Source organism: Pleurotus ostreatus (assembly GCF_014466165.1).
Source record: "Pleurotus ostreatus strain PC9 chromosome Unknown scaffold_1, whole genome shotgun sequence".
NCBI lineage: Eukaryota > Fungi > Basidiomycota > Agaricomycetes > Agaricales > Pleurotaceae > Pleurotus > Pleurotus ostreatus.
In genome coordinates this window covers 4,240,499-4,265,485 of record NW_023503156.1, presented here as the reverse complement: position 1 = coordinate 4,265,485, position 24,987 = coordinate 4,240,499, and the positions used below count along the sequence as shown (strand labels likewise).

The following is a 24,987-nucleotide window of genomic DNA, read 5'->3' as shown; positions in this document are numbered from 1 at the left end:
CTTCTTCTTCAAACCACTTTCGAGCAGCATGTCGACCACAGGATGGAATCCAGAAACTAGCGCGCACACGACATTCTCCGCCCATGCCAGCAGCCTCGTAACCTCGCTGTTGCTGTGGAATGACCACATTGTAACCGGTTCTGATGACACCACCGTTTGCGTTTGGACGAACGACGGGACGCTGGAGAAGAAACTGGAAGGGCACGAGAGCGGGGTCTGGGGCTTGGCGCTTCACCACGACACGTTGGTCAGCGCGTCGCAAGACAGAACGGTCAGGATTTGGAACCTACAGACCGGACTCTGTTCCCACGTCTTCCGAGGCCACCACAGTACCATCCGCTGCGTAGCGATCGCAGAATCCGACGATACTGTCGGAGGATATCAAGCACCCGCGAAACCCCTCATCTTGACGGGAAGCCGTGACCACACCCTTCGCGTTTGGACTCTTCCAGTTTCGGGGGATGATGAATTCAAGGCCGCTGAGGATGACGCGGTGAACCCCTTCCATCGTTTCACCCTCGACGGCCATACGGAAAGCATTCGCGACATATCCGTCCGCGGACGTATTGCAGTGTCTGGAAGCTACGACAACACCGCTCGGGTATGGGACATAGTCACTGGTCAATGTCTTTGGAAGTTGGAAGGACACACTGGTAAAGGTGCGTCAACCGCTCCGCTCTACGCTGCGTTTGTGGCTGAATTGTTCCGATAGTCTACAGCGTAGCTGTTGATCTTTCCAACGAGCAGGTCTTCTCTGGATCAATGGACACGACGATCCGGGTGTGGAGTCTCAAGGATGGTTCCTGTAAAGCTGTCCTTGACCGTCACGAATCTCTTGTGGGACTTCTGGCTTTGTCCCCCTCGTATCTCTTTTCCGCCGCACCCGACCGCTTTGTCCACGTTTGGGATCTTAAGACATTGGCCGTGATCCAATCCTTCGAACACAATCAGACTATCACGAGTATTCAAGGAGACGACGAGAAAGTTGTCGCAGGAAGCGATGGCTTGGTTCAAGTCGGCAATGTCACGACAGGCCAAACGACAGACTTGCTGTCAATGGGGAGGGAAAGGCTGGTCTCTAAAGTCGCTTACGCGGGCAGCAAATGCGTAGCAGTGACGAAGGATGGTGCAACACATGTCGATGTCTGGATGTTCGGGGAGAAGGCGTGAAGGCACTGTATGTTTAATGTAACACTACAAACTCCCTCTTCGGCGATGCAGAATCATATCGTGTATTGTATACTAAAGACATTGAGAGTACCATTCATTCTGTACCTGACAAGTCAACGAGGATTGGCAAACTGCAAATTCGACTCAGTGATGACAGCTGACAGAAGAACTCAGAACTCACCGGTGGGGCCAGTGTACCCATTACCTCCACATTGCCCGTACTGGACCACAGTCCCGCTTCCCCCTGTAGCTGTTGGCGCCGAACTCGAAGACGTGATGATAGGCACGGAACTGGGTATTCCCCCTTGGATATCGAAGTAGTTGACCTTGACGGTACCACCGGTCGCAAGCGTGGCATAATTGAAGAGTCCAAATCTGTATCCCATGAAGTATTGCCATGCCGTGATCATGGTGAACGTCCCCATAGAGGTGAAGGTCGACCCGGTGGTACTGTAGTAGAACGTAGCTACATGATCACTGCTCGAAGCAACGCGCGCATTAATGCGGAGGTATATTGTTCCCCCCGTGACACTGGCAGTAGCGACTGTAGTCCCTCTGCCAACAGTGTTCCATGCGGAGTCCATAGTGAGGTTGTTGACGAACCAGATAGCATAGCTACTACCAGTGCGTGCGACACCGATCCAAGCAGAAGCGTCGCGGAAGAGTGCGAGCCCGGCACGATCTCCGTCTCTCATGCTACCAACATCGATGGCTATCGTTGCCGTAGACTCCGGACCGGGAATACGATGCGTCAATGTATTTCGCGCGGCGTAGAGGTCGTTGGTTACGGTGACTGTATCGAGGAAGAGACCATTGTTGACGCGGAATTTAGACGTGTCAGGGTTGTGGTTCCACTCCCATTCGGGTTTCAAACTGGTGCCGGAGAAAGAGTCGGTGCTATAGAGGGAAGGAAGGGGGTGAAGGGCCATGGGAGCTGGGTAAGAGGCTCCCCAACCGCCATTGACCAGTTGCAGGACCGGGAAGCCGTCCGAACCCCAAGTCAAAGGGGCGAGAACTGGGACGCGCCCGGCAGGGTATGAGTCGATGAAGGCGATATAGTACGAGTTTCCGCTAGGGGTAGTCACCAGCCCGCCCTGATGGGGATTCCCCGTACCAGCTATGGGGGGACGCACACTCAAGGCGAGCGGTTTTATAGTATATTGCGCCATTGGTCCACCAGTTGACATCAAGACGTGCTCCTCTGCCGCAGGATGAGTGACGAATATATAATACCTGCCGTTCACTTTATAGAAGCGAGAGCCTTCGATGTAAACTGAGGGATGTAAGTATTAGCTAGGGCCCCAGCTTTTGGTCGTTGTGCTCACGGTCTGTAGTATACACTACTTGACTTGAGACCTCACTAAGGCCATCCGCAGATAGTTTCGCCACGCTGATGGTAGAGCTCCCGTAAGCAACGTACAGAGATCCATCGTCATCCACGAGCAGGGAGGAATCATAATAGCATTTGTTGATGATGCCGCGTTGTGTCCATGGCCCCGTTGACGAAGAAGCGGTATAGATATAAGTCTTGTCGAAGTCGACGCAACCACCCCAGAACCATGTGTTGGTGCTGGCTCGGTAGTTAAAGAAGGATGCCCAGATGCCCCGGACGTATGCACGCTTTCCGTTCACAAGATTGTAAGAATCATTGTCACCAAAGCTCAAGGTGGGTACGGAGTGGCCAATGAATTCCCAGTTGACGAGATCGTACGATCGCAGGATGGGTGCGCCAGGAGAGTAGTGCATAGTGGATGAAGAGTAATAGAAGGTATCGTTGACGCGAATGACCATCAAGTCGGCTAGATCGGTATACAGCGACGGATTGCTGAAGCTTTGGGCAACCACACCGGTGGTTAGCAGACCACATACTGCTAGAGCGACTGTAACTAATCAGTACAAAGTCAGAATAACAGAGTGGTTTGTCTTACGGCTGCTGAAGAATGACAGTCCGCACAACATGGCGCTGGCGATAAAGATACAAGCGACCGAACACTTCTTCTGTCTGCGCTTGAGGCCCTTATGTAGGATTGAACTGACCCCATGACAGTCGAAAGAAGGAAGATACGAGGCCGATGCTCAGTATCCAACGTTCAGAGAATTGGCGAACGTCTAACGGGCCGCAACATCCCGCTCACACGAATGGCCGCCCATGATCAAACGTCTGCGTCGAGTAAATCCGATAATTTAGAGCAGGGCATGCAACCACAGACAAGGGGAAAGGGGACAGGAGCGACATAGCGAATCTCATGTGTGGATAGGATAGGTTTTCAGGATTTATATACGTTGTACCCTGCACAAATGAAGCCGCAAGCTGAAAGAAATAGTTGTCGACATTTTGCCGAAGATTTTATGCTGGAGGTTCGGGTAATCGGACGTTCGGTCCACCGATTCCGGGCCCACTCCCGGACCTGGCACCAGCTGGTAACTGAAGGAAGGGGACATTTGAGTCTTGACGTTGAGATCCAGGTGGACGAAATGAAATCACAAAAAAGGAAAGGTTGAAGGAACCCATCGATCAAATCCACAAGATGAAAGGAATATTAGGAATATTAATGCGGCCTCCTAGTCTTCGAGCACTCGAGCATTTGACAAGTGTACACCTTGGAAGAGTACTGGAAGTGGGATCAGAGTCGGGATTTGGACTAATCCGGGCGACGACGGGATGCAGGCGCCTTCTCCGTCACGTACCGCCGGACATTGAACATTTACATCCATCTTCACAACGACGAGCTCCCTTGCCAGTTGGAAAATGTTTGAAAAGGTTCGCGCTTCCACTTGCGCGCAGCAAGGGCTAATTCCTTGGTTCAGCTAGCGTTCTGGTCGTCGACTAAACCCGCTGACAGACCTTTCGATCCAACGGACCCCAAGATGAATCCTCTGAACCCGAAGGGTTTGAAGCCGTGCGTGCGCACGCTAGCAAGATAATGTCGTATACTTAAGCCTACAACACAGGTGTTGTGCTTGTCCCCAGACCAAGTCAGTGAGGGATGATTGCTTTCTTGCGAACGGCCCGGACGCGGACGAAAAATGCAAGGACGTGGTACAGCAACATATGCAGTGTATGAGGAGCCTCGGATTCAAGATCTGACAACGAAAACGAAACTCGACACTGTTCGCCAACCACACTCAAATCTATACAATACTCAAACCATTCTACGCCCTGTAGCTCAGCTAATTTCTTTGAATTCATGCTCTTCTTGACATTTAGACCCTGGAATCATCTCGCTGGAGCAATGGTACTCATTCCGAAAGTGCTACTATGCATACGGGTGTCGCTTCCGGATCAAGTGGCTCTTGTCTATCTTTGTCATATCAAAGGCCAGTTGTCCAGAAGGCCGTAGCTTCATCGTGTATACGAACACCCTTACGTGCTAGCAAATAGTCAGAAGCCCGACCATCCCAGTCACCCCTTCTACCTTCTACCTGAACTCTCCCTTCTGACGACATCTCATCAAAAGAATCGGCGCGTCTAGCCCGTCATTCGCTTCGGGACAGCCACTATTATCTATCACTCCCATGTTCTGTGTTGCTAATATCGCTCCACAGGACTTCTATGCTCCATTTTGCGCATCCCTATACGTGAAGGAACACGCACATCGTTGCCACGGATGGAGCGGATCCGTCAATATTCGAAGTCATCAACGGCATATTCATAAGGTTCATGAGCAGTAACGGGGATCACTTGGTTCTCACCGAACATACGAGACCATTAGCCTCCCCGATATGATGCTACTATGATACGAGCTCGCTTTCTGGCAGCTCCAAACTGCCTTCGCCTCCGTCTGCCATGCTGCGTCGCTCCACTCAATTCGACGGTTATCTGTGGACACGCACGAAGGTACCATCTTTTGGTAAACGAATGTTGCAAATATAGGTGTGGTGTGTGTTCCATTCACTTAAATCACCTAATTGACCTAATTGGAGTTTTGGCATCATTACAACGTGGTACTCGCCGTGAGCTGGGAATGATTGCAGGTAAAATGACTTTCATCTTACGGCAGGGTCACAGCAGCTGTCTTCCTCTCTGTACGAGTGTCGGCGACTCAACGATAGGTGGGCAGGAATAACCCCGTGCTGCTGTATCTGTTTGACGTGCAGTTATGCGGTTGACTCAGGGCTTTGCTTAAAAAATACAGATGAACGATATGCCCCCCACACCTCCGTCATTTTCGTACGACGTTCACACATAGCTACAACATCCTTCATTCTGACGTCGAAGATCATCATCCTGTACTGTTAATATCCGCGATAACGGTTCTTGCGGCCTGCTTCTCGTCGTCATTAATACGTTCATCTCACCCGCCCCATTGAAGATAGCGGTCTCTTGCTTCTTTTCTATCGGTTCCACAGCACTGACGTTGACCACAAACAACGGCGTACAGCCATCCAAACATCAACCATCCTGGAACGGTCGGAATATGGAATAGCAAAACATATAAAAGCCCTAGCCCCTCGTCGAGGATTCAGCAGTCAACCTCAGTCGACTAAACAAAGCTACACACTGAACACTCAACCATGTTATTCAAACAACCCATCCTCGTCGCTACTGCTCTCACAACTCTTGCGGTCGCCACTCCGGCGGTGATGCGTCGGACTGAGCCGGCCAGCTCGTGCTCTACTGGCCCTGTTAACTGCTGTAACAGCAGCGGCACCGCCAAGGACGGAAATATCGCTAAGGAGCTTGCTCTCCTCGGCATCGTGGTTCCAGATATCAATGCCTTGATTGGCGTCTCCTGCAGCCCCATCACCGTCATTGGTGCTGGAGGTGCCAGTTGGTGAGCATGCCAGTTGAGTATTATGTAGAATTGTTGCTGATGTCAGACACAGCTCTTCCCAGACTCTCTGCTGCGAGGATAACAAATACAGTGAGACTCCATATTCATGAACACTCGCGGAGTGGGGCTGGACTAACATTGTGTCATAATAGACGGAATTGTTGCGCTGGGGTGCATCCCTGTTGACATCAGCCTTTGATCGTACACAAAAGCACAGGCTACTCGCTGAGATAGCAAACTGGGTTCGACAAGTCCATACGTACACCATTACCATGCCTATGTTTGATGCGGTCTCAAAGAATGACATGATACACGATGTTGCATTATGGGTGATCCGTTACGTGAGGATGGTCAATGACTGCTATGGTATAAACAAATATGACCAACGACAAGTCGAACACTACATTGTGGTGCCCTCTTGTCCGATAGAGTGCATTATAAAACGAAGTCCATTCTATGAGACACTATATATCTTCAGGGTCCATCTAACAAAGTTGTCTGGAAATGCATCATCAATATTGGAGATCAGGTTCGCGCCAAAGCTCCAGATAATGGACTCACTCAGAGTCCGCACACAGATGAGTCAACCTGCCGTACAGCGGCGTCAACTCTTCCAAGTTGAACAGCCTGTCCATTCGTCAGCGCGTTCATCGCAGGCAGGGCGATGTTGAAACCGTCATCGGTATGATCAATAGCCAGGATGTTGATCTTCCTGCCGTTGTACGAAAGTTCCCAACAGGTTCCGCATTGTGGAGAATTCCAGCCAGAAACGGCTGCCGCCCCTCCGATGAATGGGAAGTTCGGTAGTTGCCCAAAATTTTCCACTTTTAGAAGGGTGATCAGGCCATGATTACCGTCGGAGCATGCGACAGAGGTCAGAGAACCCCCAGCATCGTCGTATGTTTCGTCGAAGGAGACCGTGACAGCCGTAGCGAGGGGGGCGACAAAGAGGGTGACGTAAGAAAGAGCAGAGGTAAGCTTCATTGTGGTGGGCAGTGTTTAGCGAGATACAAGCTGCTGTTGCTCTGAGCTGTTGAATCATGGAACAGACCCAGTCTCTTTATATACCGCGCTGTCCAATATTCGAAGGCCATGAAAGCCGTCGATTTTTCCCCGTACACAAAATACGCACAGGAATGGACAGGCCGGGCTGCGCTTTGGATGTTTATCGGCGCTCAGAGGATCGAGTAAATGTATATGAGCGAGATTTCGGTGAATTATTGCCGCTGGAATGTGCTTGAAACCAGTAGATAATTGTGGCACAAGCCCGTGCCCAGGGCCGCACAGTCGGCCAATTCACCCCTCGCGTGTGGATGTCCATAACTCATGTGAGGCATCATAAATTATGATCGTGAGAGACGATCTCTGTTGCCAGTATGGTCCGGCAGCGACCAGCGAAAGAACTCAAGGGGGGACTAGGAGGAGGAGGCAAAGACTGAGGCCCCGTTCAGGATCCCCAGGAAGATCACAACTAGTAGTTGTTGCCCGCGAGAATGTAGTTGGGATAATAAGAACCGATTTATGGCTAAACTAGTTGGGGGAAGGTGTTCGGTAGCCACTCTAACTACGTGTGAACCAACTAAGTAACATGTCACGCGTGACTCTGTCAGCTTCTCGTCTTCCTCGTTTCACGCATATCAGCTTGCACGACGCGTTTTCACACTTGTTCTCTCGGCGACACGTCCAAAGGAGTCCATTGATCTACTTTTGACCAGTTAGAATTGATGTATGCATCAGGATTCTATCTCCAGACCCAGCACTGGCAGTATATGAGATAGCCAGGCCTATAGCTCGTCGGATTTGCTGCAGTTGCTGCTGGCTTCTTGACCTTCTTTGGAATGGGAAAGATAACCATGATGGACGGAAGCACGGTTTTACTGTTCAAAACTGGTTGAACGCTATCTGATTACCCCTATCAGGGGCTTTTAAAGGGGCATCACATGATTCCTGTCACATCATCTAGTTGTAGCGCCCTAGACTAAATGTAGCGCCGAGAATTACACGATTTGTCTCGCTAGTTGTGATTTTACTAAATCGACCCCCAACTAGTAGTTGGGGATCCTGAACAGGGCCTGAGTAGTGTCGAAGAGCTTGGTTTGTGCACCGGGCCGACTTGACTTGCACAGGATCACGTGAGTGCTTGTCACGTGTTTATAGGCTCCTAGTTCTAGTGGTAAACCCAAACGTAAGTGTTACTTGCTGGGTCAGTAACGCTTCACGCCGAAGCGCAAGCATAGTCGGTGGTCTTAAACTAGTACTCAAGGGCTAAACTCAGTTTATCTGTCAGCCAACACAATCCCCAGCACATTAAACACCCGATTACGCTCAAGACTGAGGTTGCAAACCTATTGACCCCCTTGAGACAGAGGTATAGCTAGCCGAGATACCCCATAGATCAATAGGCGGTGTTGTTCTTGTGTAAGTCCCGCTGAATGATAGGTCATCTAAAGTTGTTATTTCGTTATTGGCACTTGTTGATGTGATTGGTTATTGTAAGGGGACACTCCTATTTTCTGCTATTCCCCTGTCCCTCTCCCTTCCTCCTCGTTCCTTTCTCTTTTCCTCTGTCCCATGGACTCTTACATACATCCCTTTCGTTCCCTTTTCTTTCCACTTCGTTTCCGCCCACTCCCTTCGCATCTGAGTCACGTCCGGGGACTCTGAAGTCTTCCCGCACTTCGGACACTTCGGACTCGCTCGGACTCGTCTATACACTTCGGGGCTCGTCCAGGTTACCTCTGTCCTCCTTCCCCGCTTCATTACTCTTTGCCCTTACTTCCCCAGGTTGCTGGCACGACTCCTGTACATTCCCCTTCCACTTCATTATCACATGTTTCCTTGTACCTTGTGATATTCATTTGGACTTGTGGCTGGTGTACTGTACAGTTACCCTTCATTCCTCCCACACTACTGTAAGGGCAACCTCAAGATGGCCGCACAGTGCAAGCCTAGCAGAGGGAGAATCCAAAGTAATGAATAAGACTAACTACAATACATGAGAGAACTGCTCACCTAGCAGAGGGAGAATCCAAAGAGAACAGGATAAGGATTCTCCATGCTAGGAAGCGAAGTATATACTGTAGTAGCGTGGGAGGGATGAAGGGTAACTGTACAGTACATCAGCCACAGGTACGAACAAATATCACAAGGTACGAAGGGGCATGTGATAATGAAGTGGAAGGGGAATGTACAGGAGTCGTGCCGGCGACCTGGGGAAGTGGGAACAAGGGATAATGAAGTGGGAGAGGAGGATGGAGGTAGCCCGGACGAGCCCCGAGGTGTATATGCGAGTCCGAAGCGTCCGAGGCAAGTCTGAAGTGCGGGAAGACTTCGGAGTCACCGGATGTAGCTCGGATGCGAAAGGAGTGGGCGGAAAGGAAGTGGAAAGGAAAGGAAGCGAAAAGGAACAAAGGGGAACAAAGGGAATGTAAGTAATAGTCCGTGGGATGAAGGAAGGGAGAAAGGAACGAGGAGGAAGGGAGGGGGACAGGGGAATAGGAGAAAATAGGAGTGTCCCCTTACAACTACCACAGTATATACTTCGCTTCCTAGCATGGAGAATCCTTGTCCTGTTCTCTTTGGATTCTCCCTCTGCTAGGTGAGCAGCTCTCTCATGTATTGTAGTTAGACTTATTCATATCTTTGGATTCTCGTTCTGCTAGGCTTGCACTGTGCGGCCGTCTTGAGGTTGCCCTTACACAGGTACTCTCGGCTCAACCTAATTTTGATGCTCCTCACGCTGAACAGTTTTTTAGGTTTACTACTGCGATAGTGATGAGCATTGTGTATGGTCAGCAAATCGATTCAGATGATGATGAGTACCTGCGGATGGCCCAAGAAAGTGGATATAGCATAATGAGCGGTGGACTGTAAGGGGACACTCCTATTTTCTCCTACTCCCCCTGTCCCGCCCCCTTCCTCCTCGTTCCTTTCCCCTTTCCTTCATTCCCTTTCCTTTCCTTTTGTCCCCTTACCTTTCCGCTTCCCTTCCGTTCACTCCCTTCGCATCCGAGCCCCGTCCGGTGACTCCGAAGTCTTCCCGCACTTCGGACTCGCCTCGGACTCGCTCGGACGCTTCGGACTCGCCTCGGACTCGCTCGGACGCTTCGGACTCGCTCGGACTCGTAGATACACTTTGGGGCTCGTCCGGGCTACCTCTATCCTCCTTTCCCACTTCATTACTCCTTGTCCCCACTTCCCCAGGTCGCTGGCACGACTCCTGTACGTTCCCCTTCCACTTCATTATCACATGCCCCCTCGTACCTTGTGATATTCGTTCGTACCTGTGGCTGGTGTACTGTACAGTTACCCTTCATTCCTCCCACGCTACTACAGTATATACTTCGCTTCCTAGCATGGAGAATCCCCATCCTGTTCTCTTTGGATTCTCCCTCTGCTAGGCGTGCGCTGTCGGCCATCTTGAGGTTGCCCTTACAGCAGAACAGGATCTCCCATCCTGGCACCAGAGCCCTATGGAAAACATCCTGCGCCACTCCGGACTCGTTCCCGACGTCTCTCCGGTTTTGCGGACATTCCGGATGCTCTCCTGCTACTCCCACCCACCTCTGAGGACCCAAGGAATTCCATCCCTCGCTCCCCTGACGACTCCGAAATGCCGGGCGCCTCCAGCCAGATCCCGCCATCCGAGCCAGTCGCTTCAGGACTGGACTCCGAGACTTTGCAGACCTTGTGGGCTCAGACGTACGAACACCAAACCCAAATCAGCTCCATCCAGGATACACTTGCCCGAATTGAAGGACTCCTCCTAACACCCCGTCCGACTACTCCGAAAACGACTGCGGACTCCGAGCTGAGGGGCACTGAAGCCTCCCAGCACGCCCCGAGTCGATCCGAAATCACCCCGCGTTCCCGTTTGAAGCCCGCCTCTCCCCCGATCTTTGACGGAAACCGCAAGGATGGTCGCGCATTCTACAACGCGTGCTCCATCTACTTCCAGCTCTGTCCGGACCACTTCCCGACCGAGCAGGCCAAAATCCTCTGGTGTCTCTCCTTCTTCCAGAAGGATCGCGCCAAGGAGTACGCAGACATGGTGCTCCGGAGTCCGAAGGATCCGTACTTCGAATCCTGGGCCGCCTTCGCCACCAATTGCTGTGGTCTTAATACATTATTCCTAGGTAAGTGTCTGGGGCACATTGCATTGTTTTCGGACAATAGCCTGATACTTTGTTAATGCATTACGACCGTCCTTGGTAATGCATTACGACCTTCATTGGTAATGCATTATCTTGTGGTAGACCCTCATACTGATTATATTGATTAGATGCTGTATCTTTTGATCTTAGATATGATTATCATTATGATTTGATTACAATAACGATAAGGATAGCGAGGTCAGATGATCTAGGGGCTAACTACTCTCTAGGGGCTAACTAGTCACTACGCCGGCTTGCACACCATCAGTGTACTTATCTTTATCATGAATGTGAACGACTTGACTTACCGTTTAGTAGGTTGCTCTTCTGTTGGTTCACCCTCGTCGTCCTCGGCCAACCGCCCCAAAACCCAGGATACGTCATCAACGGCCTCCTGCCAGTCGTTGATGGCAATGCTCGAATCGGGGGTTACCGCTCGCCACCACCAGAGGGCTGTGATTGCGCCCACTATGCCGTTGGGCCCGGGTGGAGCAACACCATCCAGCGTGCCACCACCTTCCTTCAGGAGGGCGTCTGAGTCGTCCGAAACCTGCCAGGAGGGGTTGGCCGCGCGCCACCAGGCCCACCATTGTTCAGCGAATTCTATTGGGTCTGGGATGTTCGGAATACGATGGAAGAACCGTGCAGACTTGACCCATGTCCCTACTTGAGGTGGCCGGTGAAGCTTGGACATCTCAGGGCCCTGCGAGCAATCGGCATGTCATGAATGAACGATAGGAACAGGATGAGGACGACGTACATTGGAAAGGTACCCATATCTTTCCTCTTGGCCCTTCCAAAGGTTCACCAACACGAACCACTGATCACCATAGACGGATCGGTCGACCTCAGAGAACTTCGCTGCACCTTCGGTGTACCACTTCGGGGCCTCGACAGCCGAGTCGGCGGTGCGCTTCTTCCTCGTTACAGCGACTTCGCTTTGAGGCGGCCGTTCGCATATGTTTGCACCTACTTGGGGGTCTTCCGCGGTGTTTGTTTTGGTAGAATGTCGACTGGACCGGTGTACGGAGCCTGTTTGCTTGGAGGTAGGGTTTTGGGTCCCAGCGTCCGTGGTGGCTTCTTCCTCCCCTACCATACCCTCCTCACCCTGGGGTAAACCTTCATCTCTCTCTTGCAAGCCATCCGAACCGTTCGTCTGTGTCAAAAGTCGACTCGATCGTCGCATCTCCCCTTGCTTTGAGACAGGCTTAGAAGGGCCGGCACCCTTCTCTGGCCGATAATCGTCGTTGTCCCCCTCGTTCTCGTCTGCGGTTGGCAGTGTTCCTCGTTTGGGATCTGCAAACAATGCAGCCACGGCCCCACTGTCGACCCCCAAGGCAGCAAGAAGCTCGGCATTGCGGGCAATGTTCTCCTCCCGCTCGACTTCGAAGCTGCTCATCCGACGAAGCGACGCTATTCTCGCTGCCTTGTCTGACGGCGTCATCTGAGCTATCTGGAGGAGTAGGGGGGGCGAAACCTCCAAACCAGCGTCCAATAAAAGCAGCCGAGTGGCTTCCTTCGCTCTCTCAAGCCGTTCCGTAGCTCGTGCAGCCCGCTCTTCCACCGTGCTGACAGTAGAGCCTGTTGCTCTGCCTGCTGGGTTCGACGGTTGATTCGTTACGCCAGGCGAGCCATGGGTGGCCCCAACCCTTGTGGATACTTGAGCGACTGGGTTGCGATCATCATGGAGGCTCTGCGTCACCGCTGGTACGATAGGGTTCATGGGTGTTGGGGCTGAAGGAAAGTGGACGCCGCCTGAGAGGGAGGAGATAGGCAATGCTTGAATCAAAAAGTCAGTAATCCGACATATAGTAACGAATGATGACTTACCACCAGATGCTACCATCGTCCAGCGCAGAAAAAGCTTCGTAAAGGCTTGAAAACCGACTGGGTCAAGGCCTGAAAAGTCGAGCCCATTTTCGGACTTGCCAGCACCGAGACTTGGGGTGCTTTGTTAGGTACGTCTCATCCGATAAGTATATGGATACTCACAAAACGCACTGTGCAGAAGAGTTATCCGTTGAAGGGGTTGCTGCCATCAACTGGAAGTACATTCCAGTGTGTGCACGAAGGCCATCAAGGAGAGGTTGCACGACTGTTGAAAGCGAAGCAATCGCCCTAGAAAGCTAAAGTAAGTATTTGATCCACCGTACATGACTCTGAGAACTTACTCTGCACGTTGCTCGGGGTCTTCACAATCCGCCACATGGACCCCTTGCTCGTACCTCTCCATCGCAACCCTGTGCGCCTCCTTCGCTTCATCTAGCAGTCGCTGCTTCACAGCGGGGGGCTCTGCAGCCAAAAGACCCTTGGATACCTCGCAACGAAAAGCTATTAGGTCCCCCTGGGGGCGAACCTCCCTTGCGCATTCGGCGTTGAAGGTGTCGGTTACCTTCGCTTTGAATTCGGGATGCCGCATATAGAATTGGTAATCGTGCGCCAGTCGAGGGGGGCCATCGAGTGGTTTATGTAGCTGAGCCAACCAAGGCCCCCATGGGTCCTTGCTTGTATTGAGTCCAAGGAGGTTGCGCCGATAGTTAAACCAACTTCGAATCTTCTACGGATAGACGCCCAATTAGTAAGGTTTTGCCATCAAAGCCGAAGCTTCAACCTACCGCTCCCATTGCCTTCATGGTTGTTTCCTTTGTCTCCTCCTCAGCCTTGGTGAGCGAATCATTTCCCGGGTACACATCGCTTGGTGACGGCTCCTTTTCCAGTGGTAAACTCCAGTGGAATTTGGCCCAATACTCAGGGAACAGGACATCGTTGAACCATGGCCGAACCTTCCCCTCCTTCGACACCCTTTGATAGTTGGGTAGGTTGGCTTCCAGAAACTTGAGTCGTTGTCCATGAAAATCGCCCCGGTTTCCGCGCTTCTTCTTCTCTTTAGTCTCCTTGGTCGACGAGGAGGAGTTGGCCATGCTGGATTCGAACTGGGATGGATATGAGGCAGATGGCGCGAGACGACGGTGGATGGGACGATAGAGGTTCGTCACGGGCTATCCCAAGGCCAAGGCCCAGGGAGATCCCCGTACCATTTCCCGATGGCATTTGGTGAGTGCATCACCGATGCGCCTCCGATCTTCGCAATAATTCTTCAGTTACAGGCCTTAGCTTCGAAATTCAGGATCGTGTTGAGATAAATTTTTTCATTACTTGCTCGCCCACAATACTACCAGCAATATATCATTTGTTCCTTCCTATCCCTGAACCACACCAATTTAAATTCACAGCATTTTGCATTGAAAGCGAACTAACGTAATAGCAAGGAACTAGCAACCCGACGAACAGCAACAGCGGATCTACGAACAAGGCTCTATTTTGGCTGATTGGCCCAACGCCCATCGTGCGGCCATCTCTTCATTTGATGAAATCATAATAGTTGTGAGTTCGTGCCTCACGATCTCTCTTTGAAATAATGCTTGGGCAAGGCGGCTAAAGGGCACAAGTAAGTAAGTGAATACGAGCGACAAATGGCTAGTTGAACGACGGACGCATCACAAAAGACCCCATGGTTGTCTAACCCTCGAACGCCATAGTAGAACCGCTTGACGGTTCGGTCGCGCAGCAGCGCATCGGGGCAGTTGACCACTCCATGGGTCACAATCAAATCGCCATCTTCCTCGGCTCTTATTTGCTCAAGTGTGTGCTCAGCGGCTTCACTGCAACAACTGTGAGCAAACGTACTACGCAAACTATCATCAGAAACATGCTCACCGGGTAGAGAAGAGGAAGGAGCGGTCATGCTCCAAGCGGACAAGATAGAACGCCCCATAATGTCCTGGCCTAGGGCATGCCCCGGCAACATTTCTACCAGTGTTGCCAGGGGAAGCAAGGCTGTCGGCAGTCACGGTATTGTCCCTTTCTGGCTCTAGGGTGGGCTCGTGGGTCATGGCCTCCAAGTCTGTGTCGTCAATGGTGAGCACACCCGTGTCCTGCACTCCATCGTCGAAGTCGTTCGAGTTGGTGTCAGACGACAACACCTCCGAGAAAGTGTCGGATTTCGGCGTGTTCAATCCTCTCGGTGAGCCAACGGGTGAGGAGGGTGAGGGGAAGAGGTCTGCGGACGTGGGTGTGCTAGTGGTCGTTGGTAGGGGATTCTCCGAGCCATCAGCCTCCCATTCAGGAGGGGAATTGGGGCGAGTGAGTATAGGCAAATTCTCCATGACATCCGTAAGGTGTCTACGGCAGTCCGATTCCAGGTGCGTACTATGTGGGTGGTTTTCTCCGCAAAAAGCAAAACTTGCGCGCACGGCCTCTTGCATTCTCTTGAACGAAACAACCTTGGCGCCCTTGAGACTCAAGGCCACTACGTATTCCCTAGAAATAAATTAGCGTTTTGAATCTGTGCCTTTAGTCGCAGCGTACAGTGAATCTCCAGTATATATGTTTGCAATATCGCCCCAGGAGACCAGGTAGAATGGGCCATAAATCTGGTCGTCTTCTTCGACAGTCCACTCGTTTGACCCCGGAATAAACAGAATTGGGGGACAGTAACAGTGAGTATCCTCCGTTGCGGCCATGGTGTTTAGTTGCAAGTGAGAGACGGCAAGGTTTACTTCATCCATTTGTTGGTTTTTACAGCGTACCCACGAACTAACTGCAATAGGTTATTGCGCCCGAATTCAATAGACCCTGGCTCAGAAACAAAAAAGGATCGATTGTATCCTAAAGCGGTCGTGCCGATTCTGAGTGGTCAATGTGTTGAAGTGTACGAATGTCACGTATTCAAGTTGGAGGAAGATCGAGTATTGGAAGAAGACCGAGTTTGCGGAGTACGAATGTCCCGTATTGGAGGAGATCAGTAGCTACCTATATAAGGCGGTTACTGAAGCCAATTTAAAGTTGAGTCGATTGGAAGTTAAACCGACATCAAGTTAATAGGAACGGTACACCGGGCTTGAGTGAGCCTGTTTAAAGTCAGTGGCTGATATTTGAGCGAACACCATACCGATGCGTAGTTCACTTGATAGTTCAATCCATCAACGGTACAACGATTTGATTCACGGTTTAACATCAATTCGATTTCGAGGACTACATATACGACAACTACTGATCGGTGCGCTTCAACTTCTCCAGCCCATTCTCCCATTCCGCTCCAATGTCCACGTTTGGTAATCGATGTGCGTCCGAACAGAGTCCATTACGCACCCATCTGAACAATCCTCCGGCGGAGTACTGTGTCACGGAATATCGACGCTCACCATTCTGTATAGGAAGATTGGAGTGCTGCACCAACGCTGAAGGGATAAGCAACGTTGCGCCGGGGGGGAACCGGATTACAACTTGGAGATCCCATAGGATCAGATGCCCTCCTTTATCTGGATCGAAGTTTCCAAGTGCAGTCACGGCGCACAGGCCGTAGGCGAGGTTGGCACAGTCGGTGTGGGGGATCGAGACGGTCCTAGGCCCAAAGTTGACGGTGAAGGCAGCATAATCGCTGTTGGTGAAGTTCCGCACTAACTCGGGCTGGGATTGTGTCAACCTATCCATCGTGTTCCTGTAATCTTGCGCGAGCGCCGGCGCCAACAAACGAAGTTGGTGCGACTGGAAACCAGCTACCCTCTTGACGTCAGGGTTCTGCATGAGTTCATTCAAGACCTTGGTATTGGGCGCATTTTGGAGCCTCATTGGTCTGGGTTGCCCGAACCCATATGATATACCGACTGCCAGAGCGGGAAAGCGGCCACGTCGATGATTCAGTTGATTCGGTTGGAACGTACACTTGCTACGGGTGTTTTCAATGACCTCGGCACATCCTGCCGCCACGTCCTTCCAGCCATCCCCTCGAGGGGTGCCACCACCAGCAACGAGCCGGCCTGCGGCATCGAATATGCCAAGACTCCTATATGGCCCATGGAATCAATTAAGTGCCGTCGGGTGGCATCTGCACCACTTACTCGCCCGTCCAAGGTATATATTTGAAACCAAGTTCGACTAATTCCTCAAGACTTCTACCCTCTTTCTCAGCACTGATTGGACGGCGTCGGGAGCCAATAAATCCACTCGACGCGTGGGGGAATTCGCCAGCATCGATGCCGACATTTTGACGATGCTGCTCTAGCCTTCGCTTCAAGGCAACTGCCTTTAGTCCAGCGTTCGCACTGACTTCCTTCTGCTGCCTCTTCTCAGCCCGTTTAGCTGATTTGTGGGATTTTGTACGTTCTTTCTGGCGTTGGGCCCTACAACTACATTTCGGACCTCTAAGGATGGCGGCGTCTACATCGTACAACCCTTCCATCGGCGACGAACTGAGCGCATCGATAGCAGCCCCAGTTATGGTAGGCGACTTTCCTTGCGCACGCATGCCTGGCGCATGTTCCCGCTCATCACCCTGGATAGTTTCCCCAGAACACACACCGTCGCCCTCGCCCTCACGGCCCTCGCCCTCACTGCCATTAACGGAGTCGGCCGCATATTGAAAGCCGGGGTTAGGGACATCATCGTTGCTCAGCCCGTCGATACCGCTCTGTATGGTTCTAGCCATAAGGTCTTTGAGGTCGACGGCAACCGTGTACGTTTCCTTGAGCTCCCATGGCGAAAATACGGCCCCTGACCTAGTCTGTCGTGCTGTGCAGAGTATAGGACGTTTAGTATATTGCATTACATGTTATCAGGTGCGGGAAAAGGGACGGGAGGGGTAAAGGGCCCACATAGATCCAAGGACGGATCCGCGCAGGGGTTCGAAGGGGTATGGGTTGGAATTACAAAGGTGTAACTTAGGTGGCTTACCGAATGCCATCTTATTTGACGCGCCCTTACAGCCGTTGGGTGTTCCTCGTTCCTCCAGTGCGCCAGTCGAGGAGTAGGGTACGCGTGTCGAGGTTGAAATTTTGAACAAAAGCAAATAGCGGCAAAGTCGATCGGAACTAAAAATGGTATTAGGGGGTTCAGGGGGACTCATTAGTTGAGCATCATCTCAGATGCATCTTGGAGACGGCGTACATAATGCTAAATGAATATACTGTATCTCAGAGACATCTTAGGGAATCTAGATTGCACGTATGACCCGTTGGGAGGGGTAGTCCCCTTCCCATACCCTCTAATCCAACTACACAGTACCACCTTCACCCCATTCCAATGGCAGGAAAGCGAGCAAAAAGGAAAAGCCCATCGGTGTCGGTTGTGATGGGCTTGAACGAGATACTGAGCAGCTCAGTTTTCTACGTCAACGCGTCCACCAGCAACGTTTCTGCTGATGGTCGTCGCGTTCATCATCGTACCATTCCCGTTTTGCCACCATCCCCAACCAAGCGCCGACGGACCGATGGCCCAGTTGAAGAATCATCGGGTGGCAGTGGTGGCCAGTCAGAAGGCCTGTATAGTGGTGCGGTGGGCGATAATTTGTTGGACGACCAAGCCGACGTACCCAGGGCTCACGCAAAGCGCTATGCATCATCGGTGAGCAATGTACCGCTTCTACGGCCAAGGCTGACACTGGATGGGTAGGACGACCCCCTAAAGGAATGGGGGGCCGAGGCTAGGGAGGAATACTTGCTGGAGTTCCTGAGGCTGGAGGGGCCTGGCACATCGGGGCTCTCGACATGTGGTCGGTGCAAAGCTCTGGTCGAAGGTGGGCGGCCGTACCGATGCAAGGACTGTTTCACTGGCGACGTTATGTGCCAGGTATGTTTCTTGACGGCACACACCGACCATCCCTTGCATCGGATCGAGGTGAGTTGGGGGGTCTAGATCGATACGCTTCACTCACAGCCGGTTTGACAGCGATGGGATGGTAGGTGCTTCGTAGCCTCCACGCTTAGGGATGCAGGCCTCCGAGTGCAGCTCGGCCATCCACCGGGGAAAGCCTGTGCATGTTATACCACAGTGAATGACTTCGTAGTCCTGCACGTCAATGGCATACACACGGTCACCCTTAGGTTTTGTGCCTGCGATGAAGCGGCTAGCCATGGCTCACCTCGACAGCAACTCCTTCGTCGCCAATGGTTCCCTGCAACCTTTGAGCAGCCCCAAACATGTGCGACCATTCGGCTCCTTGAGCATTTCCACATGCAGAACCTACAAGGGAAAGTCACACTATACGACTATTACTCTGCGCTGCAAAAGCTCACCGACAATTCCGGCCTGAGGAGGCTACCGGTGGGTCGTTCCGGTGTCGTTGACTTGAATTCTGAAAAACAACAACCCATTAGTCTAGGTACAAGGAATTTGTGCGAATGAAACGAGAATATGCGCACCTTAAAAGTCTGAAGAGGGCTGGGCGCGCCCACGATCCAAGTGGTGTTTCTGGGACTAAGCGTGGCGAATTGACCGTCGCGTGCCCTGCTTGCCCAGATCCGGAGGTGAATCTACCCAGAGATTGGGAGTCTGCACCTCCAGAGAGACGGTACCGCCTACCTCCTCCTCCTGATCCCATCTGATGGTTTTCATTTTGTAGCTTTCTGTATACCCTATTCATCGCACTCGATGCTTGCTTTCGGCTCAAGCGAAGAATGGTGTCTTCTGTGGAGAAAGATCCCGGCCTCGGGATTGACTGGGGCTATTTCGTGGAGGCGGAGCCATTTCGACAATACTTGTTGAGTGTTACAGATCAGAAGGAGGTGCGTCGGCCGGCGCTTCTTTGGAATGGTGACATCATTCCGTTACTAGATGAGCACATGTAGCGGTTTGGCTGCACTCGACTATGCAAACAGTAAGTTCTCGCGTGGATACGCCGCCACTGGAGTATGCCTCGGTGTATGCGCCCGACATGAATTCATACAGCCAAACGGTGCGGCCGATCTCCAGGTCGGGGAAAGGTGCGTGTATCCTCCAACTTCTTCTAGTTCAGCTAACTTATCCCTCGACAGGTATGCGAATATGGATTACACATTTGCGTCTCTCATGCGGCATCACGGCCGCAACTTAAGTGTGGTTGTCTCATACGACATCGCGTGTCAGTGGTCCAAGTCATTGCTACAGCGTGTCAAGACATTGCCGCCCCTTGTGCGCCTTGATCTAGTTTCGACGATGGTCCGGTTCGCAGTCCCGAAGCTGCATATCCACTCCCACACAAAGCATTGCCAGCACAATTACTCCTTAAACTACTTGCCTGGGGTGGGGCGGACTGATGGCGAGGGAATCGAGCGGCCGTGGGCGAACATAGGTGCGACGGCAACAAGCATTCGAGTCATGGGCCCTGGAGCTCGCATCGAAACACTGAACGACCATTGGGGCCACTGGAACTGGCAGAAGACCGTCGGACTGGGTGAGCCTTATGCATTGTATGAAACGTGTGCTCAACGTCAAGATCGAACAGGATCTCTGCTGTCCCGACACCTTCGATTGGCGGTATCTGAGCGCGAGCTGCAGAAGGCTTCCTTCGAAGTATTCTCAGAGCAACAAGGCGCAAGGGTTGACGGGTGGAAGAGGATGATCATAGACTTCGAATGCGACAGCTCAAAAACGAATCCATACGCAGTCGCCTATGCAGGTGAGTGGAGTATCTACTACGTTTCATGTTCACTGTGGATGTGATTAACAGGGCTCAGCGAGCACGATGTTCGGCTCCAGTTCTCACAAGAAGAGGCAGCGGAGGCCTCCCGGGGAGTACCCTCCCTTCACGATGTCACTCGGAGTGGATTTATCGTGGAGGCGCTGGACATCGAGGAACAGCAGTAGGTGCCTCCGGTCCATTGGTACCATTGCTGATGGTGTGCTAGGCTGAAAACTCGTGCAATCGTCCGGCAGAAAACAGCAGGAACTGCTGTACAGGCCAGTGAAATCCTCGAGCTCCGTACAAAGCTTACTCGGAGCCTTGGCCGTCTCCGTGTCATGCAGGCTGTGTACCTCCCCATGGTGCTCACTTCGCTGGGTCAGCGCGCAGTTCCAGATGGAGAAGAGGCCGAGATGGTACCCATTGGACTCCCTTCTTCGCTCAGTCCGGATGCTCGGGCGCTGTGCGATCAGCAATTGGTGGATATCGAGACAAGGCTATGGGACGCACGGTGCCAGTCAGCCCTCAACGGCCTGCGAAATCTATTGTTCATCAAATCGCGACTGGTGGGGTACAAGGACCGGAATGCACGACATCAAGCTGCAAATACTCGGACACGGATGCTCATCCAAAGAAATGAGGACAAGATTACCCTGCAAGCGAGGAAATACCAGGCATCGTGGACTGCATTGAAGATGCTTGCCAACGGGGACGAATCGAAAATAAAATGGCGTTCGCTACGTCAGGAGGACATCCGGTGCATGGAGGATCCCGACGTGACGAAGAAGAAGGAAGTACGGCACGCGTTAGCCACAGAAGGCCGCCGTGATGACACCGTGCATGGTGAAGGAGGCGAGGACGCTGCCCCACTGGTGGCTCGAGAGGGATATCGTACCGTTTCGTGGATTTGGATGGATGCTGCTGAGGTTGGACCGGCAACTGGGGAAGGAATGGACGAAGGTGGGTATTGGCACAGTTCGTATTGGGAGTAACTAACAACATGATGGAAACTCTAGTTCTACGCTCTGAGTTTGCCAAGTCATGGGCACGCGTGCGCCGTTGGACGGAGGAGGTCGCCCTGCTCCGAGAAGAAATGCGGCGTGTAACGGTTAGTCTACGGCACCGAGGCCAACAATGGGAAAAACGGGCAACAACGACGCCCCACCAGTTGCGCCCCGATTACGCTAATGGCCTCACTGCGTATGCATACTCCCAGGCTGATCTTCTGTATTCGCTGGCGGATACCTTTGAGGCCAACTGGACGACCCATGCCCCCATACCTGAGGACGCCGATGACATAGATAAGGAGGACTTGCAGGCAGAGATTGACAGTGCGACAGTGGAAGCAGAGGAGGATGGCGAGGACGGGGGTTAAGCGGAGTGGGACGGAACGGATGAGCGCTCTGGGATGGGCGCTCCGAGATAGAGATAAGATAGAAGATAGAGTAGCTATCTAATCAATCAAAGAAGTCTTATCTCTATCTCAGTGATTGTCTTATCTCTTCGCATTGAATCCACTGACCGATAAGATAGAAATGATAAGATAATCATGGCTAACTAATGCATTAAAGTCAGGCAACTGGCGCACAATGCATTAAGAAGTTGCCTAATATAGGCTCGCCACGAAACAATGCAATGTGACCTGGACACTTGCCTACACACAATGTATTAATCCCACAGCATTAGCTGCCTTCGCGACCGAATTCCGGACTCGCTTCCTTCCGGATCGGGAACGCGAAGCCGCCATGCTCAAACTGGAGTCCACCCGGTACCACCAAGGGCGTCGGACTTTCCAGGAGTACCTCGACGAGTTCCGGGACCTTGTAGACCAGTCCGGATACTCCGAGGGCTCCAACATCACAATGAAGTTCCGTCGCGGACTGGACTCCATCATCCAGAGCCGCGTTGCCGAGTCCGCAGACTGTCCGGACGAGGATGACTTCGAAGGATGGTACAAGGCAGCGCAGCGGGTTGCTGACAACCGTGCTGCCAACCAGTCCTTCCACTTTGGCGTGCACTCTGGAAACTCCGGACACTCCAGATCCCTCGTCCGACCAGCAGCCAGCTCCGGAGTTGCTCGGACTCCTGCAGGTGTACTCCCCGCGCCTCGGACTCAGCTCCCGCCTCTGCAACCCCGCTTCCAACTTCCGCCTCCTCCGAAGGCTCTCTCACCCGGCGTCCCCATGGACGTTGACCACACCTGCTCCCGGCCCGCCGCTTCACAGCTCTGCTACCGATGCGGCAAGCCCGGCCACATGTCCCGCGAGTGCCCACTTCGGTACGACGTCCGGTTCATGACCACTGAGGAGCGGATGTCCGCCATCGAAGATCTCCTGACCGCGGCCGATGTTGTAGAAAGTGCGGGGACCTCGGAAGGAATAGACGATGAGGGAACGGCCCCGGTTGAGGAATCGGACACGGCGGATTTTGTCCGGACCAACGAGTGATCAGTGCGACCTCGTTGGTAAATAACCGATTTGCTTGTCTTAGCGTAGACGAAATAGACGATTCCGATCACTCCGATGATTCGTCCGACGCTAAGCAAACGACTCCGGTTACAATCCGCACACTCCGAAGGTTTCGCCCGCAGTGGGAACGGCGGCTACCCAGTAGCTATAAGATCTCCGCGCTGCCCGGCAAGCTTTCGCTAGATATACCCGTGGAAGTGCAGAGCACGGATACACAACACCGATGCACCCTGCAGGCCCTGGTGGACTGTGGAGCCACCGGAGTCTTCATGCATCCGCGCTTTGCGGATGCTCATGGTTTCACCCGACGCAGGCTGTCCGCTCCGGTCCCGGTCTTCAATGTCGACGGATCACCAAACGAAAACGGATCCATCTCCGAAGTCATGGACCTTGTACTCCGGTTCAAGGATCACACGGAACGGATGTTGTTCGCGGTCACTAACATCGGACGCCAGGACATCATCCTCGGATACACCTGGCTTCGGAAGCACAACCCCGAGATTGACTGGCAGACAAAGGAGGTGACCATGAGCCGCTGTCCGTCCGGATGCGATACCTGTCGGAAGGAGTTCCGCCATGACAAGCTGACCCGACGCAAGGAGTCCGTACGACTCTGGGAGTGTCGTACAGGTCCGATGCCAATGGTCGAGGAACTGCACTCGGACGATCTCCCGCAGCTTCAGGACTGCGAGGTCGACGACAAGGACGATGAGGCCACAACTCCGGATGACTCCGGACTTGAGAAGGGCGACCGTATCTTCGCAGCCATTCCTCCTCTGACTCCGGAGTACCTTTGGAGTCTTCGGGAAGAACACGTCCGAGCTTCGGAGACGGTCTCGCAGCGCCTCGCATTGGCTTTCCAGCGCAACAAGCCCCACGATCCTCGGAACAGCGCAGTCCCGGACTTCCTCCGAGAATTCAAGGACGTCTTCGCCAAGGAGTCGTTTGATGAACTGCCCATGCCGCGTCCGTGGGATCACGCCATTGAGCTAATGGACGGAGCGGAACCGACCTCTACCAAATGCTACCCGCTGTCCCCCGCGGAGCAGAAACAGCTGGACGAGTTTCTGGAAGAAAATCTCCGGACTGGTCGGATCCGCCCCAGCAAGTCGTCCATGGCTGCCCCGGTGTTCTTTGTTAAGAAGAAGGACGGATCGCTCCGCTTGGTCCAGGACTACCGGAAGCTCAACAGCATGACGGTCAAGAATCGGTACCCACTTCTGCTCATCTCGGACTTGGTGGATAAACTCCGGAACGCTCGCTACTTCTCCAAGCTCGACGTCCGGTGGGGTTTCAACAACGTCCGGATCAAGGAGGGCGACGAGTGGAAGGCCGCGTTCCGGACTACGCGCTGTCACACTCAGTGGGGTTTCACTGAAATGTTTTGGATGTAGTCGGATCAGTCTAGATAGATCGGACAGTCACCCAAGTTGCTGCAGGCTGAGGTGTGTTATTGAAAGAATATTCACTGGGATTCTACAAGGTAGTAGAAAGGGAAATAGGGGATGGATAGGGATAGGGGTAGAAAAAGAGTGTAGGCTAGAAGTCAATAATGGCTTCACGAGGATGAGGAAGAAGGATAGAATGCTATACAGTACTAAAGATAAGTTGAAATGAAGTATGACAATAGGACTATGATGAGGAAATATTCTTTCCCTAGGATACGTTGTATGACTCCGCAATGAGACAAAACTATGAAGCTCTAGATCAGACGTTTCTGCTAGATCACTTCCGAAACTGAAATAACAATAAGACACCCTGCAGAATCGTTCTACAGTCTAAATGTCCAGGTTACGACAAAACAATATGCGGTGGAATCAATACACAGGTATCCAGAATAATGTAGACACAAGCTACCAAATTACTCTGTTCTCTAGTAAAGAATGCTTTCACTGATCTGAGTACTCAATTATCAATATAATCAAGACTACTAATACAATGAGACTATACAGAAGTTCTATATAGAAGCTGGGATAAGGACAAAC

The 24,987-nt window shown here is 52.3% G+C and overlaps 8 protein-coding genes across 8 annotated transcripts; 3 read left to right on the top strand and 5 right to left on the bottom strand.

Moving 5' to 3' along the window:
- Positions 1–28: 28 nt before the first annotated feature.
- CDC4_2 (SCF ubiquitin ligase complex subunit cdc4) lies at positions 29–1,170 on the top strand (the record flags this gene model as incomplete). The annotated part of the gene is made up of 2 exons (XM_036771215.1): positions 29–659; positions 713–1,170. The coding sequence occupies 2 exons, from the start codon at positions 29–31 to the stop codon at positions 1,168–1,170; spliced, it is 1,089 nt and encodes a 362-aa protein (XP_036637060.1).
- A 170-nt stretch (positions 1,171–1,340) lies between these two features.
- Positions 1,341–3,418, bottom strand: PC9H_001564 (uncharacterized protein; the record flags this gene model as incomplete). The annotated part of the gene is made up of 3 exons (XM_036771214.1): positions 1,341–2,443; positions 2,496–2,995; positions 3,306–3,418. The coding sequence occupies 3 exons, from the start codon at positions 3,416–3,418 to the stop codon at positions 1,341–1,343; spliced, it is 1,716 nt and encodes a 571-aa protein (XP_036637059.1).
- Positions 3,419–5,685: 2,267 nt separating this feature from the next.
- Positions 5,686–6,144, top strand: PC9H_001563 (uncharacterized protein; the record flags this gene model as incomplete). The annotated part of the gene is made up of 3 exons (XM_036771213.1): positions 5,686–5,945; positions 5,998–6,035; positions 6,098–6,144. 3 exons carry the CDS (start codon positions 5,686–5,688, stop codon positions 6,142–6,144), a joined length of 345 nt encoding a protein of 114 aa, XP_036637058.1.
- A 362-nt stretch (positions 6,145–6,506) lies between these two features.
- PC9H_001562 (uncharacterized protein) lies at positions 6,507–6,929 on the bottom strand (the record flags this gene model as incomplete). The annotated part of the gene is made up of 1 exon (XM_036771212.1): positions 6,507–6,929. The coding sequence occupies one exon, from the start codon at positions 6,927–6,929 to the stop codon at positions 6,507–6,509; it is 423 nt and encodes a 140-aa protein (XP_036637057.1).
- Positions 6,930–11,402: 4,473 nt separating this feature from the next.
- PC9H_001561 (uncharacterized protein) lies at positions 11,403–14,019 on the bottom strand (the record flags this gene model as incomplete). Its single annotated transcript, XM_036771211.1, has 6 exons — positions 11,403–11,801; positions 11,859–12,877; positions 12,929–13,038; positions 13,091–13,216; positions 13,270–13,655; positions 13,714–14,019. The coding sequence occupies 6 exons, from the start codon at positions 14,017–14,019 to the stop codon at positions 11,403–11,405; spliced, it is 2,346 nt and encodes a 781-aa protein (XP_036637056.1).
- Positions 14,020–14,400: 381 nt separating this feature from the next.
- PC9H_001560 (uncharacterized protein) lies at positions 14,401–15,621 on the bottom strand (the record flags this gene model as incomplete). The annotated part of the gene is made up of 4 exons (XM_036771210.1): positions 14,401–14,533; positions 14,593–14,760; positions 14,816–15,418; positions 15,467–15,621. 4 exons carry the CDS (start codon positions 15,619–15,621, stop codon positions 14,401–14,403), a joined length of 1,059 nt encoding a protein of 352 aa, XP_036637055.1.
- Positions 15,622–16,147: 526 nt separating this feature from the next.
- On the bottom strand, positions 16,148–17,585 carry PC9H_001559 (uncharacterized protein; the record flags this gene model as incomplete). The annotated part of the gene is made up of 2 exons (XM_036771209.1): positions 16,148–16,943; positions 16,999–17,585. 2 exons carry the CDS (start codon positions 17,583–17,585, stop codon positions 16,148–16,150), a joined length of 1,383 nt encoding a protein of 460 aa, XP_036637054.1.
- Positions 17,586–18,178: 593 nt separating this feature from the next.
- On the top strand, positions 18,179–21,909 carry PC9H_001558 (uncharacterized protein; the record flags this gene model as incomplete). The annotated part of the gene is made up of 10 exons (XM_036771208.1): positions 18,179–18,499; positions 18,548–18,724; positions 18,824–19,198; positions 19,252–19,445; positions 19,497–19,659; positions 19,709–19,857; positions 19,909–20,531; positions 20,583–20,715; positions 20,761–21,494; positions 21,551–21,909. 10 exons carry the CDS (start codon positions 18,179–18,181, stop codon positions 21,907–21,909), a joined length of 3,228 nt encoding a protein of 1,075 aa, XP_036637053.1.
- Positions 21,910–24,987: the final 3,078 nt, after the last annotated feature.